Source organism: Schistosoma haematobium, chromosome 7 (genome assembly GCF_000699445.3).
Source record: "Schistosoma haematobium chromosome 7, whole genome shotgun sequence".
In the NCBI taxonomy this organism is placed as follows: domain Eukaryota; kingdom Metazoa; phylum Platyhelminthes; class Trematoda; order Strigeidida; family Schistosomatidae; genus Schistosoma; species Schistosoma haematobium.
Genome location: NC_067202.1, coordinates 8,970,044 through 8,987,959, shown reverse-complemented (window position 1 = coordinate 8,987,959; position 17,916 = coordinate 8,970,044). Strand labels below are relative to the sequence as shown.

The 17,916-nt window shown below is 46.0% G+C and overlaps 1 protein-coding gene across 1 annotated transcript in view; it reads left to right on the top strand.

Moving 5' to 3' along the window:
• The window catches only part of MS3_00011179 (uncharacterized protein), a gene marked incomplete at both ends in the record, with an annotated part of 136,527 nt that overhangs the window by 86,799 nt on the left and 31,812 nt on the right, over positions 1–17,916 (top strand). Inside the window, 19 exons of the mRNA XM_051219584.1 lie at positions 696–842; positions 1,620–1,766; positions 2,544–2,690; positions 3,468–3,614; positions 4,392–4,538; positions 5,316–5,462; positions 6,240–6,386; positions 7,164–7,310; positions 8,088–8,234; positions 9,012–9,158; positions 9,936–10,082; positions 10,860–11,006; positions 11,784–11,930; positions 12,708–12,854; positions 13,632–13,778; positions 14,556–14,702; positions 15,480–15,626; positions 16,404–16,550; positions 17,328–17,474. Coding sequence (XP_051064365.1) covers positions 696–842; positions 1,620–1,766; positions 2,544–2,690; positions 3,468–3,614; positions 4,392–4,538; positions 5,316–5,462; positions 6,240–6,386; positions 7,164–7,310; positions 8,088–8,234; positions 9,012–9,158; positions 9,936–10,082; positions 10,860–11,006; positions 11,784–11,930; positions 12,708–12,854; positions 13,632–13,778; positions 14,556–14,702; positions 15,480–15,626; positions 16,404–16,550; positions 17,328–17,474 — 2,793 coding nt within the window. The remainder of the gene's footprint in view (positions 1–695; positions 843–1,619; positions 1,767–2,543; positions 2,691–3,467; positions 3,615–4,391; positions 4,539–5,315; positions 5,463–6,239; positions 6,387–7,163; positions 7,311–8,087; positions 8,235–9,011; positions 9,159–9,935; positions 10,083–10,859; positions 11,007–11,783; positions 11,931–12,707; positions 12,855–13,631; positions 13,779–14,555; positions 14,703–15,479; positions 15,627–16,403; positions 16,551–17,327; positions 17,475–17,916) is intronic.

Sequence of the window (17,916 nt, the reverse complement as noted above, 5' to 3'; positions counted from 1 at the left end):
ATTCCACACCACATCGGATCAGTTCACACCACCGTTACTTGTCGATCGAGTGTTGGATGTGGTCGAAATGTGTCAAGTGGACAATGTGCCTGTGTGCGTGTTGTTGTGTGTTTGTCAATCTGTCTGAGGTGTAGTGACCAACACTAGTGGATAACGCATGGACGACGAGGCATAGAAGTCACGAGGTGTTCTCCAATGCATGCAATGTGTGCTCAACCAAGTCATATACATGTGGAGATCCACAGTCAGTATATGTGAGTGACTTGATGGAGATGTGACTGGGATTGAGACCGAGGTTGTCGACAGCAAATATGTGTGCTGACTGAATGGTGCATTGTGACTGCAGACAACTTGGATCAGCTCACTGATTGACACGTTGTGTGAATGTGTGATATGAGATGCTGTGAAAATCTGTCACGTGACAATGAACACACCACAAACTGTCATTGTATGTGTTTTCAGTGGATCCAGTGAGTAGAGGTGGGATGTGGTTGGGTGATTGTTGACCATAACATGTCAGATGAGGATTGGTCTGACCAAGTCACCATTGACACGTCATCCACACAACCACTACAAAACAGAAATCATGACAACACCAATATAATGCATAGGTCTCACACAGTCACAATCTAGCACCAAATACTGCACACTACACACTCCAGCCTAATCCACTCTATGATCTCTTTCACTTTCAGGTGTCAAGTGAACAACCAGCATCGACGAGTGAACGTCAGACCGGAGACAATGAGACCAGAGACACTTCAGGAGACTCTGACTCCATCAGTCACATGGGTGTTGGTGTTGGTGTCGGTGCCAGTGAGGAGAATCTTCTCGACACACAGGTAATCTCGTTCACACACTTGTTTCCTTCATTGACGTGTTGTGGAATGTTGATGAGATCGGTGACTAGTCGTATGTGTAGGCATTCCACACCACATCGGATCAGTTCACACCACCGTTACTTGTCGATCGAGTGTTGGATGTGGTCGAAATGTGTCAAGTGGACAATGTGCCTGTGTGCGTGTTGTTGTGTGTTTGTCAATCTGTCTGAGGTGTAGTGACCAACACTAGTGGATAACGCATGGACGACGAGGCATAGAAGTCACGAGGTGTTCTCCAATGCATGCAATGTGTGCTCAACCAAGTCATATACATGTGGAGATCCACAGTCAGTATATGTGAGTGACTTGATGGAGATGTGACTGGGATTGAGACCGAGGTTGTCGACAGCAAATATGTGTGCTGACTGAATGGTGCATTGTGACTGCAGACAACTTGGATCAGCTCACTGATTGACACGTTGTGTGAATGTGTGATATGAGATGCTGTGAAAATCTGTCACGTGACAATGAACACACCACAAACTGTCATTGTATGTGTTTTCAGTGGATCCAGTGAGTAGAGGTGGGATGTGGTTGGGTGATTGTTGACCATAACATGTCAGATGAGGATTGGTCTGACCAAGTCACCATTGACACGTCATCCACACAACCACTACAAAACAGAAATCATGACAACACCAATATAATGCATAGGTCTCACACAGTCACAATCTAGCACCAAATACTGCACACTACACACTCCAGCCTAATCCACTCTATGATCTCTTTCACTTTCAGGTGTCAAGTGAACAACCAGCATCGACGAGTGAACGTCAGACCGGAGACAATGAGACCAGAGACACTTCAGGAGACTCTGACTCCATCAGTCACATGGGTGTTGGTGTTGGTGTCGGTGCCAGTGAGGAGAATCTTCTCGACACACAGGTAATCTCGTTCACACACTTGTTTCCTTCATTGACGTGTTGTGGAATGTTGATGAGATCGGTGACTAGTCGTATGTGTAGGCATTCCACACCACATCGGATCAGTTCACACCACCGTTACTTGTCGATCGAGTGTTGGATGTGGTCGAAATGTGTCAAGTGGACAATGTGCCTGTGTGCGTGTTGTTGTGTGTTTGTCAATCTGTCTGAGGTGTAGTGACCAACACTAGTGGATAACGCATGGACGACGAGGCATAGAAGTCACGAGGTGTTCTCCAATGCATGCAATGTGTGCTCAACCAAGTCATATACATGTGGAGATCCACAGTCAGTATATGTGAGTGACTTGATGGAGATGTGACTGGGATTGAGACCGAGGTTGTCGACAGCAAATATGTGTGCTGACTGAATGGTGCATTGTGACTGCAGACAACTTGGATCAGCTCACTGATTGACACGTTGTGTGAATGTGTGATATGAGATGCTGTGAAAATCTGTCACGTGACAATGAACACACCACAAACTGTCATTGTATGTGTTTTCAGTGGATCCAGTGAGTAGAGGTGGGATGTGGTTGGGTGATTGTTGACCATAACATGTCAGATGAGGATTGGTCTGACCAAGTCACCATTGACACGTCATCCACACAACCACTACAAAACAGAAATCATGACAACACCAATATAATGCATAGGTCTCACACAGTCACAATCTAGCACCAAATACTGCACACTACACACTCCAGCCTAATCCACTCTATGATCTCTTTCACTTTCAGGTGTCAAGTGAACAACCAGCATCGACGAGTGAACGTCAGACCGGAGACAATGAGACCAGAGACACTTCAGGAGACTCTGACTCCATCAGTCACATGGGTGTTGGTGTTGGTGTCGGTGCCAGTGAGGAGAATCTTCTCGACACACAGGTAATCTCGTTCACACACTTGTTTCCTTCATTGACGTGTTGTGGAATGTTGATGAGATCGGTGACTAGTCGTATGTGTAGGCATTCCACACCACATCGGATCAGTTCACACCACCGTTACTTGTCGATCGAGTGTTGGATGTGGTCGAAATGTGTCAAGTGGACAATGTGCCTGTGTGCGTGTTGTTGTGTGTTTGTCAATCTGTCTGAGGTGTAGTGACCAACACTAGTGGATAACGCATGGACGACGAGGCATAGAAGTCACGAGGTGTTCTCCAATGCATGCAATGTGTGCTCAACCAAGTCATATACATGTGGAGATCCACAGTCAGTATATGTGAGTGACTTGATGGAGATGTGACTGGGATTGAGACCGAGGTTGTCGACAGCAAATATGTGTGCTGACTGAATGGTGCATTGTGACTGCAGACAACTTGGATCAGCTCACTGATTGACACGTTGTGTGAATGTGTGATATGAGATGCTGTGAAAATCTGTCACGTGACAATGAACACACCACAAACTGTCATTGTATGTGTTTTCAGTGGATCCAGTGAGTAGAGGTGGGATGTGGTTGGGTGATTGTTGACCATAACATGTCAGATGAGGATTGGTCTGACCAAGTCACCATTGACACGTCATCCACACAACCACTACAAAACAGAAATCATGACAACACCAATATAATGCATAGGTCTCACACAGTCACAATCTAGCACCAAATACTGCACACTACACACTCCAGCCTAATCCACTCTATGATCTCTTTCACTTTCAGGTGTCAAGTGAACAACCAGCATCGACGAGTGAACGTCAGACCGGAGACAATGAGACCAGAGACACTTCAGGAGACTCTGACTCCATCAGTCACATGGGTGTTGGTGTTGGTGTCGGTGCCAGTGAGGAGAATCTTCTCGACACACAGGTAATCTCGTTCACACACTTGTTTCCTTCATTGACGTGTTGTGGAATGTTGATGAGATCGGTGACTAGTCGTATGTGTAGGCATTCCACACCACATCGGATCAGTTCACACCACCGTTACTTGTCGATCGAGTGTTGGATGTGGTCGAAATGTGTCAAGTGGACAATGTGCCTGTGTGCGTGTTGTTGTGTGTTTGTCAATCTGTCTGAGGTGTAGTGACCAACACTAGTGGATAACGCATGGACGACGAGGCATAGAAGTCACGAGGTGTTCTCCAATGCATGCAATGTGTGCTCAACCAAGTCATATACATGTGGAGATCCACAGTCAGTATATGTGAGTGACTTGATGGAGATGTGACTGGGATTGAGACCGAGGTTGTCGACAGCAAATATGTGTGCTGACTGAATGGTGCATTGTGACTGCAGACAACTTGGATCAGCTCACTGATTGACACGTTGTGTGAATGTGTGATATGAGATGCTGTGAAAATCTGTCACGTGACAATGAACACACCACAAACTGTCATTGTATGTGTTTTCAGTGGATCCAGTGAGTAGAGGTGGGATGTGGTTGGGTGGTTGTTGACCATAACATGTCAGATGAGGATTGGTCTGACCAAGTCACCATTGACACGTCATCCACACAACCACTACAAAACAGAAATCATGACAACACCAATATAATGCATAGGTCTCACACAGTCACAATCTAGCACCAAATACTGCACACTACACACTCCAGCCTAATCCACTCTATGATCTCTTTCACTTTCAGGTGTCAAGTGAACAACCAGCATCGACGAGTGAACGTCAGACCGGAGACAATGAGACCAGAGACACTTCAGGAGACTCTGACTCCATCAGTCACATGGGTGTTGGTGTTGGTGTCGGTGCCAGTGAGGAGAATCTTCTCGACACACAGGTAATCTCGTTCACACACTTGTTTCCTTCATTGACGTGTTGTGGAATGTTGATGAGATCGGTGACTAGTCGTATGTGTAGGCATTCCACACCACATCGGATCAGTTCACACCACCGTTACTTGTCGATCGAGTGTTGGATGTGGTCGAAATGTGTCAAGTGGACAATGTGCCTGTGTGCGTGTTGTTGTGTGTTTGTCAATCTGTCTGAGGTGTAGTGACCAACACTAGTGGATAACGCATGGACGACGAGGCATAGAAGTCACGAGGTGTTCTCCAATGCATGCAATGTGTGCTCAACCAAGTCATATACATGTGGAGATCCACAGTCAGTATATGTGAGTGACTTGATGGAGATGTGACTGGGATTGAGACCGAGGTTGTCGACAGCAAATATGTGTGCTGACTGAATGGTGCATTGTGACTGCAGACAACTTGGATCAGCTCACTGATTGACACGTTGTGTGAATGTGTGATATGAGATGCTGTGAAAATCTGTCACGTGACAATGAACACACCACAAACTGTCATTGTATGTGTTTTCAGTGGATCCAGTGAGTAGAGGTGGGATGTGGTTGGGTGATTGTTGACCATAACATGTCAGATGAGGATTGGTCTGACCAAGTCACCATTGACACGTCATCCACACAACCACTACAAAACAGAAATCATGACAACACCAATATAATGCATAGGTCTCACACAGTCACAATCTAGCACCAAATACTGCACACTACACACTCCAGCCTAATCCACTCTATGATCTCTTTCACTTTCAGGTGTCAAGTGAACAACCAGCATCGACGAGTGAACGTCAGACCGGAGACAATGAGACCAGAGACACTTCAGGAGACTCTGACTCCATCAGTCACATGGGTGTTGGTGTTGGTGTCGGTGCCAGTGAGGAGAATCTTCTCGACACACAGGTAATCTCGTTCACACACTTGTTTCCTTCATTGACGTGTTGTGGAATGTTGATGAGATCGGTGACTAGTCGTATGTGTAGGCATTCCACACCACATCGGATCAGTTCACACCACCGTTACTTGTCGATCGAGTGTTGGATGTGGTCGAAATGTGTCAAGTGGACAATGTGCCTGTGTGCGTGTTGTTGTGTGTTTGTCAATCTGTCTGAGGTGTAGTGACCAACACTAGTGGATAACGCATGGACGACGAGGCATAGAAGTCACGAGGTGTTCTCCAATGCATGCAATGTGTGCTCAACCAAGTCATATACATGTGGAGATCCACAGTCAGTATATGTGAGTGACTTGATGGAGATGTGACTGGGATTGAGACCGAGGTTGTCGACAGCAAATATGTGTGCTGACTGAATGGTGCATTGTGACTGCAGACAACTTGGATCAGCTCACTGATTGACACGTTGTGTGAATGTGTGATATGAGATGCTGTGAAAATCTGTCACGTGACAATGAACACACCACAAACTGTCATTGTATGTGTTTTCAGTGGATCCAGTGAGTAGAGGTGGGATGTGGTTGGGTGATTGTTGACCATAACATGTCAGATGAGGATTGGTCTGACCAAGTCACCATTGACACGTCATCCACACAACCACTACAAAACAGAAATCATGACAACACCAATATAATGCATAGGTCTCACACAGTCACAATCTAGCACCAAATACTGCACACTACACACTCCAGCCTAATCCACTCTATGATCTCTTTCACTTTCAGGTGTCAAGTGAACAACCAGCATCGACGAGTGAACGTCAGACCGGAGACAATGAGACCAGAGACACTTCAGGAGACTCTGACTCCATCAGTCACATGGGTGTTGGTGTTGGTGTCGGTGCCAGTGAGGAGAATCTTCTCGACACACAGGTAATCTCGTTCACACACTTGTTTCCTTCATTGACGTGTTGTGGAATGTTGATGAGATCGGTGACTAGTCGTATGTGTAGGCATTCCACACCACATCGGATCAGTTCACACCACCGTTACTTGTCGATCGAGTGTTGGATGTGGTCGAAATGTGTCAAGTGGACAATGTGCCTGTGTGCGTGTTGTTGTGTGTTTGTCAATCTGTCTGAGGTGTAGTGACCAACACTAGTGGATAACGCATGGACGACGAGGCATAGAAGTCACGAGGTGTTCTCCAATGCATGCAATGTGTGCTCAACCAAGTCATATACATGTGGAGATCCACAGTCAGTATATGTGAGTGACTTGATGGAGATGTGACTGGGATTGAGACCGAGGTTGTCGACAGCAAATATGTGTGCTGACTGAATGGTGCATTGTGACTGCAGACAACTTGGATCAGCTCACTGATTGACACGTTGTGTGAATGTGTGATATGAGATGCTGTGAAAATCTGTCACGTGACAATGAACACACCACAAACTGTCATTGTATGTGTTTTCAGTGGATCCAGTGAGTAGAGGTGGGATGTGGTTGGGTGATTGTTGACCATAACATGTCAGATGAGGATTGGTCTGACCAAGTCACCATTGACACGTCATCCACACAACCACTACAAAACAGAAATCATGACAACACCAATATAATGCATAGGTCTCACACAGTCACAATCTAGCACCAAATACTGCACACTACACACTCCAGCCTAATCCACTCTATGATCTCTTTCACTTTCAGGTGTCAAGTGAACAACCAGCATCGACGAGTGAACGTCAGACCGGAGACAATGAGACCAGAGACACTTCAGGAGACTCTGACTCCATCAGTCACATGGGTGTTGGTGTTGGTGTCGGTGCCAGTGAGGAGAATCTTCTCGACACACAGGTAATCTCGTTCACACACTTGTTTCCTTCATTGACGTGTTGTGGAATGTTGATGAGATCGGTGACTAGTCGTATGTGTAGGCATTCCACACCACATCGGATCAGTTCACACCACCGTTACTTGTCGATCGAGTGTTGGATGTGGTCGAAATGTGTCAAGTGGACAATGTGCCTGTGTGCGTGTTGTTGTGTGTTTGTCAATCTGTCTGAGGTGTAGTGACCAACACTAGTGGATAACGCATGGACGACGAGGCATAGAAGTCACGAGGTGTTCTCCAATGCATGCAATGTGTGCTCAACCAAGTCATATACATGTGGAGATCCACAGTCAGTATATGTGAGTGACTTGATGGAGATGTGACTGGGATTGAGACCGAGGTTGTCGACAGCAAATATGTGTGCTGACTGAATGGTGCATTGTGACTGCAGACAACTTGGATCAGCTCACTGATTGACACGTTGTGTGAATGTGTGATATGAGATGCTGTGAAAATCTGTCACGTGACAATGAACACACCACAAACTGTCATTGTATGTGTTTTCAGTGGATCCAGTGAGTAGAGGTGGGATGTGGTTGGGTGATTGTTGACCATAACATGTCAGATGAGGATTGGTCTGACCAAGTCACCATTGACACGTCATCCACACAACCACTACAAAACAGAAATCATGACAACACCAATATAATGCATAGGTCTCACACAGTCACAATCTAGCACCAAATACTGCACACTACACACTCCAGCCTAATCCACTCTATGATCTCTTTCACTTTCAGGTGTCAAGTGAACAACCAGCATCGACGAGTGAACGTCAGACCGGAGACAATGAGACCAGAGACACTTCAGGAGACTCTGACTCCATCAGTCACATGGGTGTTGGTGTTGGTGTCGGTGCCAGTGAGGAGAATCTTCTCGACACACAGGTAATCTCGTTCACACACTTGTTTCCTTCATTGACGTGTTGTGGAATGTTGATGAGATCGGTGACTAGTCGTATGTGTAGGCATTCCACACCACATCGGATCAGTTCACACCACCGTTACTTGTCGATCGAGTGTTGGATGTGGTCGAAATGTGTCAAGTGGACAATGTGCCTGTGTGCGTGTTGTTGTGTGTTTGTCAATCTGTCTGAGGTGTAGTGACCAACACTAGTGGATAACGCATGGACGACGAGGTATAGAAGTCACGAGGTGTTCTCCAATGCATGCAATGTGTGCTCAACCAAGTCATATACATGTGGAGATCCACAGTCAGTATATGTGAGTGACTTGATGGAGATGTGACTGGGATTGAGACCGAGGTTGTCGACAGCAAATATGTGTGCTGACTGAATGGTGCATTGTGACTGCAGACAACTTGGATCAGCTCACTGATTGACACGTTGTGTGAATGTGTGATATGAGATGCTGTGAAAATCTGTCACGTGACAATGAACACACCACAAACTGTCATTGTATGTGTTTTCAGTGGATCCAGTGAGTAGAGGTGGGATGTGGTTGGGTGATTGTTGACCATAACATGTCAGATGAGGATTGGTCTGACCAAGTCACCATTGACACGTCATCCACACAACCACTACAAAACAGAAATCATGACAACACCAATATAATGCATAGGTCTCACACAGTCACAATCTAGCACCAAATACTGCACACTACACACTCCAGCCTAATCCACTCTATGATCTCTTTCACTTTCAGGTGTCAAGTGAACAACCAGCATCGACGAGTGAACGTCAGACCGGAGACAATGAGACCAGAGACACTTCAGGAGACTCTGACTCCATCAGTCACATGGGTGTTGGTGTTGGTGTCGGTGCCAGTGAGGAGAATCTTCTCGACACACAGGTAATCTCGTTCACACACTTGTTTCCTTCATTGACGTGTTGTGGAATGTTGATGAGATCGGTGACTAGTCGTATGTGTAGGCATTCCACACCACATCGGATCAGTTCACACCACCGTTACTTGTCGATCGAGTGTTGGATGTGGTCGAAATGTGTCAAGTGGACAATGTGCCTGTGTGCGTGTTGTTGTGTGTTTGTCAATCTGTCTGAGGTGTAGTGACCAACACTAGTGGATAACGCATGGACGACGAGGCATAGAAGTCACGAGGTGTTCTCCAATGCATGCAATGTGTGCTCAACCAAGTCATATACATGTGGAGATCCACAGTCAGTATATGTGAGTGACTTGATGGAGATGTGACTGGGATTGAGACCGAGGTTGTCGACAGCAAATATGTGTGCTGACTGAATGGTGCATTGTGACTGCAGACAACTTGGATCAGCTCACTGATTGACACGTTGTGTGAATGTGTGATATGAGATGCTGTGAAAATCTGTCACGTGACAATGAACACACCACAAACTGTCATTGTATGTGTTTTCAGTGGATCCAGTGAGTAGAGGTGGGATGTGGTTGGGTGATTGTTGACCATAACATGTCAGATGAGGATTGGTCTGACCAAGTCACCATTGACACGTCATCCACACAACCACTACAAAACAGAAATCATGACAACACCAATATAATGCATAGGTCTCACACAGTCACAATCTAGCACCAAATACTGCACACTACACACTCCAGCCTAATCCACTCTATGATCTCTTTCACTTTCAGGTGTCAAGTGAACAACCAGCATCGACGAGTGAACGTCAGACCGGAGACAATGAGACCAGAGACACTTCAGGAGACTCTGACTCCATCAGTCACATGGGTGTTGGTGTTGGTGTCGGTGCCAGTGAGGAGAATCTTCTCGACACACAGGTAATCTCGTTCACACACTTGTTTCCTTCATTGACGTGTTGTGGAATGTTGATGAGATCGGTGACTAGTCGTATGTGTAGGCATTCCACACCACATCGGATCAGTTCACACCACCGTTACTTGTCGATCGAGTGTTGGATGTGGTCGAAATGTGTCAAGTGGACAATGTGCCTGTGTGCGTGTTGTTGTGTGTTTGTCAATCTGTCTGAGGTGTAGTGACCAACACTAGTGGATAACGCATGGACGACGAGGCATAGAAGTCACGAGGTGTTCTCCAATGCATGCAATGTGTGCTCAACCAAGTCATATACATGTGGAGATCCACAGTCAGTATATGTGAGTGACTTGATGGAGATGTGACTGGGATTGAGACCGAGGTTGTCGACAGCAAATATGTGTGCTGACTGAATGGTGCATTGTGACTGCAGACAACTTGGATCAGCTCACTGATTGACACGTTGTGTGAATGTGTGATATGAGATGCTGTGAAAATCTGTCACGTGACAATGAACACACCACAAACTGTCATTGTATGTGTTTTCAGTGGATCCAGTGAGTAGAGGTGGGATGTGGTTGGGTGATTGTTGACCATAACATGTCAGATGAGGATTGGTCTGACCAAGTCACCATTGACACGTCATCCACACAACCACTACAAAACAGAAATCATGACAACACCAATATAATGCATAGGTCTCACACAGTCACAATCTAGCACCAAATACTGCACACTACACACTCCAGCCTAATCCACTCTATGATCTCTTTCACTTTCAGGTGTCAAGTGAACAACCAGCATCGACGAGTGAACGTCAGACCGGAGACAATGAGACCAGAGACACTTCAGGAGACTCTGACTCCATCAGTCACATGGGTGTTGGTGTTGGTGTCGGTGCCAGTGAGGAGAATCTTCTCGACACACAGGTAATCTCGTTCACACACTTGTTTCCTTCATTGACGTGTTGTGGAATGTTGATGAGATCGGTGACTAGTCGTATGTGTAGGCATTCCACACCACATCGGATCAGTTCACACCACCGTTACTTGTCGATCGAGTGTTGGATGTGGTCGAAATGTGTCAAGTGGACAATGTGCCTGTGTGCGTGTTGTTGTGTGTTTGTCAATCTGTCTGAGGTGTAGTGACCAACACTAGTGGATAACGCATGGACGACGAGGCATAGAAGTCACGAGGTGTTCTCCAATGCATGCAATGTGTGCTCAACCAAGTCATATACATGTGGAGATCCACAGTCAGTATATGTGAGTGACTTGATGGAGATGTGACTGGGATTGAGACCGAGGTTGTCGACAGCAAATATGTGTGCTGACTGAATGGTGCATTGTGACTGCAGACAACTTGGATCAGCTCACTGATTGACACGTTGTGTGAATGTGTGATATGAGATGCTGTGAAAATCTGTCACGTGACAATGAACACACCACAAACTGTCATTGTATGTGTTTTCAGTGGATCCAGTGAGTAGAGGTGGGATGTGGTTGGGTGATTGTTGACCATAACATGTCAGATGAGGATTGGTCTGACCAAGTCACCATTGACACGTCATCCACACAACCACTACAAAACAGAAATCATGACAACACCAATATAATGCATAGGTCTCACACAGTCACAATCTAGCACCAAATACTGCACACTACACACTCCAGCCTAATCCACTCTATGATCTCTTTCACTTTCAGGTGTCAAGTGAACAACCAGCATCGACGAGTGAACGTCAGACCGGAGACAATGAGACCAGAGACACTTCAGGAGACTCTGACTCCATCAGTCACATGGGTGTTGGTGTTGGTGTCGGTGCCAGTGAGGAGAATCTTCTCGACACACAGGTAATCTCGTTCACACACTTGTTTCCTTCATTGACGTGTTGTGGAATGTTGATGAGATCGGTGACTAGTCGTATGTGTAGGCATTCCACACCACATCGGATCAGTTCACACCACCGTTACTTGTCGATCGAGTGTTGGATGTGGTCGAAATGTGTCAAGTGGACAATGTGCCTGTGTGCGTGTTGTTGTGTGTTTGTCAATCTGTCTGAGGTGTAGTGACCAACACTAGTGGATAACGCATGGACGACGAGGCATAGAAGTCACGAGGTGTTCTCCAATGCATGCAATGTGTGCTCAACCAAGTCATATACATGTGGAGATCCACAGTCAGTATATGTGAGTGACTTGATGGAGATGTGACTGGGATTGAGACCGAGGTTGTCGACAGCAAATATGTGTGCTGACTGAATGGTGCATTGTGACCGCAGACAACTTGGATCAGCTCACTGATTGACACGTTGTGTGAATGTGTGATATGAGATGCTGTGAAAATCTGTCACGTGACAATGAACACACCACAAACTGTCATTGTATGTGTTTTCAGTGGATCCAGTGAGTAGAGGTGGGATGTGGTTGGGTGATTGTTGACCATAACATGTCAGATGAGGATTGGTCTGACCAAGTCACCATTGACACGTCATCCACACAACCACTACAAAACAGAAATCATGACAACACCAATATAATGCATAGGTCTCACACAGTCACAATCTAGCACCAAATACTGCACACTACACACTCCAGCCTAATCCACTCTATGATCTCTTTCACTTTCAGGTGTCAAGTGAACAACCAGCATCGACGAGTGAACGTCAGACCGGAGACAATGAGACCAGAGACACTTCAGGAGACTCTGACTCCATCAGTCACATGGGTGTTGGTGTTGGTGTCGGTGCCAGTGAGGAGAATCTTCTCGACACACAGGTAATCTCGTTCACACACTTGTTTCCTTCATTGACGTGTTGTGGAATGTTGATGAGATCGGTGACTAGTCGTATGTGTAGGCATTCCACACCACATCGGATCAGTTCACACCACCGTTACTTGTCGATCGAGTGTTGGATGTGGTCGAAATGTGTCAAGTGGACAATGTGCCTGTGTGCGTGTTGTTGTGTGTTTGTCAATCTGTCTGAGGTGTAGTGACCAACACTAGTGGATAACGCATGGACGACGAGGCATAGAAGTCACGAGGTGTTCTCCAATGCATGCAATGTGTGCTCAACCAAGTCATATACATGTGGAGATCCACAGTCAGTATATGTGAGTGACTTGATGGAGATGTGACTGGGATTGAGACCGAGGTTGTCGACAGCAAATATGTGTGCTGACTGAATGGTGCATTGTGACCGCAGACAACTTGGATCAGCTCACTGATTGACACGTTGTGTGAATGTGTGATATGAGATGCTGTGAAAATCTGTCACGTGACAATGAACACACCACAAACTGTCATTGTATGTGTTTTCAGTGGATCCAGTGAGTAGAGGTGGGATGTGGTTGGGTGATTGTTGACCATAACATGTCAGATGAGGATTGGTCTGACCAAGTCACCATTGACACGTCATCCACACAACCACTACAAAACAGAAATCATGACAACACCAATATAATGCATAGGTCTCACACAGTCACAATCTAGCACCAAATACTGCACACTACACACTCCAGCCTAATCCACTCTATGATCTCTTTCACTTTCAGGTGTCAAGTGAACAACCAGCATCGACGAGTGAACGTCAGACCGGAGACAATGAGACCAGAGACACTTCAGGAGACTCTGACTCCATCAGTCACATGGGTGTTGGTGTTGGTGTCGGTGCCAGTGAGGAGAATCTTCTCGACACACAGGTAATCTCGTTCACACACTTGTTTCCTTCATTGACGTGTTGTGGAATGTTGATGAGATCGGTGACTAGTCGTATGTGTAGGCATTCCACACCACATCGGATCAGTTCACACCACCGTTACTTGTCGATCGAGTGTTGGATGTGGTCGAAATGTGTCAAGTGGACAATGTGCCTGTGTGCGTGTTGTTGTGTGTTTGTCAATCTGTCTGAGGTGTAGTGACCAACACTAGTGGATAACGCATGGACGACGAGGCATAGAAGTCACGAGGTGTTCTCCAATGCATGCAATGTGTGCTCAACCAAGTCATATACATGTGGAGATCCACAGTCAGTATATGTGAGTGACTTGATGGAGATGTGACTGGGATTGAGACCGAGGTTGTCGACAGCAAATATGTGTGCTGACTGAATGGTGCATTGTGACTGCAGACAACTTGGATCAGCTCACTGATTGACACGTTGTGTGAATGTGTGATATGAGATGCTGTGAAAATCTGTCACGTGACAATGAACACACCACAAACTGTCATTGTATGTGTTTTCAGTGGATCCAGTGAGTAGAGGTGGGATGTGGTTGGGTGATTGTTGACCATAACATGTCAGATGAGGATTGGTCTGACCAAGTCACCATTGACACGTCATCCACACAACCACTACAAAACAGAAATCATGACAACACCAATATAATGCATAGGTCTCACACAGTCACAATCTAGCACCAAATACTGCACACTACACACTCCAGCCTAATCCACTCTATGATCTCTTTCACTTTCAGGTGTCAAGTGAACAACCAGCATCGACGAGTGAACGTCAGACCGGAGACAATGAGACCAGAGACACTTCAGGAGACTCTGACTCCATCAGTCACATGGGTGTTGGTGTTGGTGTCGGTGCCAGTGAGGAGAATCTTCTCGACACACAGGTAATCTCGTTCACACACTTGTTTCCTTCATTGACGTGTTGTGGAATGTTGATGAGATCGGTGACTAGTCGTATGTGTAGGCATTCCACACCACATCGGATCAGTTCACACCACCGTTACTTGTCGATCGAGTGTTGGATGTGGTCGAAATGTGTCAAGTGGACAATGTGCCTGTGTGCGTGTTGTTGTGTGTTTGTCAATCTGTCTGAGGTGTAGTGACCAACACTAGTGGATAACGCATGGACGACGAGGCATAGAAGTCACGAGGTGTTCTCCAATGCATGCAATGTGTGCTCAACCAAGTCATATACATGTGGAGATCCACAGTCAGTATATGTGAGTGACTTGATGGAGATGTGACTGGGATTGAGACCGAGGTTGTCGACAGCAAATATGTGTGCTGACTGAATGGTGCATTGTGACTGCAGACAACTTGGATCAGCTCACTGATTGACACGTTGTGTGAATGTGTGATATGAGATGCTGTGAAAATCTGTCACGTGACAATGAACACACCACAAACTGTCATTGTATGTGTTTTCAGTGGATCCAGTGAGTAGAGGTGGGATGTGGTTGGGTGATTGTTGACCATAACATGTCAGATGAGGATTGGTCTGACCAAGTCACCATTGACACGTCATCCACACAACCACTACAAAACAGAAATCATGACAACACCAATATAATGCATAGGTCTCACACAGTCACAATCTAGCACCAAATACTGCACACTACACACTCCAGCCTAATCCACTCTATGATCTCTTTCACTTTCAGGTGTCAAGTGAACAACCAGCATCGACGAGTGAACGTCAGACCGGAGACAATGAGACCAGAGACACTTCAGGAGACTCTGACTCCATCAGTCACATGGGTGTTGGTGTTGGTGTCGGTGCCAGTGAGGAGAATCTTCTCGACACACAGGTAATCTCGTTCACACACTTGTTTCCTTCATTGACGTGTTGTGGAATGTTGATGAGATCGGTGACTAGTCGTATGTGTAGGCATTCCACACCACATCGGATCAGTTCACACCACCGTTACTTGTCGATCGAGTGTTGGATGTGGTCGAAATGTGTCAAGTGGACAATGTGCCTGTGTGCGTGTTGTTGTGTGTTTGTCAATCTGTCTGAGGTGTAGTGACCAACACTAGTGGATAACGCATGGACGACGAGGCATAGAAGTCACGAGGTGTTCTCCAATGCATGCAATGTGTGCTCAACCAAGTCATATACATGTGGAGATCCACAGTCAGTATATGTGAGTGACTTGATGGAGATGTGACTGGGATTGAGACCGAGGTTGTCGACAGCAAATATGTGTGCTGACTGAATGGTGCATTGTGACTGCAGACAACTTGGATCAGCTCACTGATTGACACGTTGTGTGAATGTGTGATATGAGATGCTGTGAAAATCTGTCACGTGACAATGAACACACCACAAACTGTCATTGTATGTGTTTTCAGTGGATCCAGTGAGTAGAGGTGGGATGTGGTTGGGTGATTGTTGACCATAACATGTCAGATGAGGATTGGTCTGACCAAGTCACCATTGACACGTCATCCACACAACCACTACAAAACAGAAATCATGACAACACCAATATAATGCATAGGTCTCACACAGTCACAATCTAGCACCAAATACTGCACACTACACACTCCAGCCTAATCCACTCTATGATCTCTTTCACTTTCAGGTGTCAAGTGAACAACCAGCATCGACGAGTGAACGTCAGACCGGAGACAATGAGACCAGAGACACTTCAGGAGACTCTGACTCCATCAGTCACATGGGTGTTGGTGTTGGTGTCGGTGCCAGTGAGGAGAATCTTCTCGACACACAGGTAATCTCGTTCACACACTTGTTTCCTTCATTGACGTGTTGTGGAATGTTGATGAGATCGGTGACTAGTCGTATGTGTAGGCATTCCACACCACATCGGATCAGTTCACACCACCGTTACTTGTCGATCGAGTGTTGGATGTGGTCGAAATGTGTCAAGTGGACAATGTGCCTGTGTGCGTGTTGTTGTGTGTTTGTCAATCTGTCTGAGGTGTAGTGACCAACACTAGTGGATAACGCATGGACGACGAGGCATAGAAGTCACGAGGTGTTCTCCAATGCATGCAATGTGTGCTCAACCAAGTCATATACATGTGGAGATCCACAGTCAGTATATGTGAGTGACTTGATGGAGATGTGACTGGGATTGAGACCGAGGTTGTCGACAGCAAATATGTGTGCTGACTGAATGGTGCATTGTGACTGCAGACAACTTGGATCAGCTCACTGATTGACACGTTGTGTGAATGTGTGATATGAGATGCTGTGAAAATCTGTCACGTGACAATGAACACACCACAAACTGTCATTGTATGTGTTTTCAGTGGATCCAGTGAGTAGAGGTGGGATGTGGTTGGGTGATTGTTGACCATAACATGTCAGATGAGGATTGGTCTGACCAAGTCACCATTGACACGTCATCCACACAACCACTACAAAACAGAAATCATGACAACACCAATATAATGCATAGGTCTCACACAGTCACAATCTAGCACCAAATACTGCACACTACACACTCCAGCCTAATCCACTCTATGATCTCTTTCACTTTCAGGTGTCAAGTGAACAACCAGCATCGACGAGTGAACGTCAGACCGGAGACAATGAGACCAGAGACACTTCAGGAGACTCTGACTCCATCAGTCACATGGGTGTTGGTGTTGGTGTCGGTGCCAGTGAGGAGAATCTTCTCGACACACAGGTAATCTCGTTCACACACTTGTTTCCTTCATTGACGTGTTGTGGAATGTTGATGAGATCGGTGACTAGTCGTATGTGTAGGCATTCCACACCACATCGGATCAGTTCACACCACCGTTACTTGTCGATCGAGTGTTGGATGTGGTCGAAATGTGTCAAGTGGACAATGTGCCTGTGTGCGTGTTGTTGTGTGTTTGTCAATCTGTCTGAGGTGTAGTGACCAACACTAGTGGATAACGCATGGACGACGAGGCATAGAAGTCACGAGGTGTTCTCCAATTCATCCAATATGTGCTCATATTTTCCTATGCGTTTATTTTTACTCTGTGTTTATTTGTTTTTCTTCATGTTTTGTCATATTTTCATGTTTGATTTTTATTTGTTTTTCCGTTTCTTTTTTTATATATCTACTCTCCATTGTTTCGCATTTTTTCACTTTTATC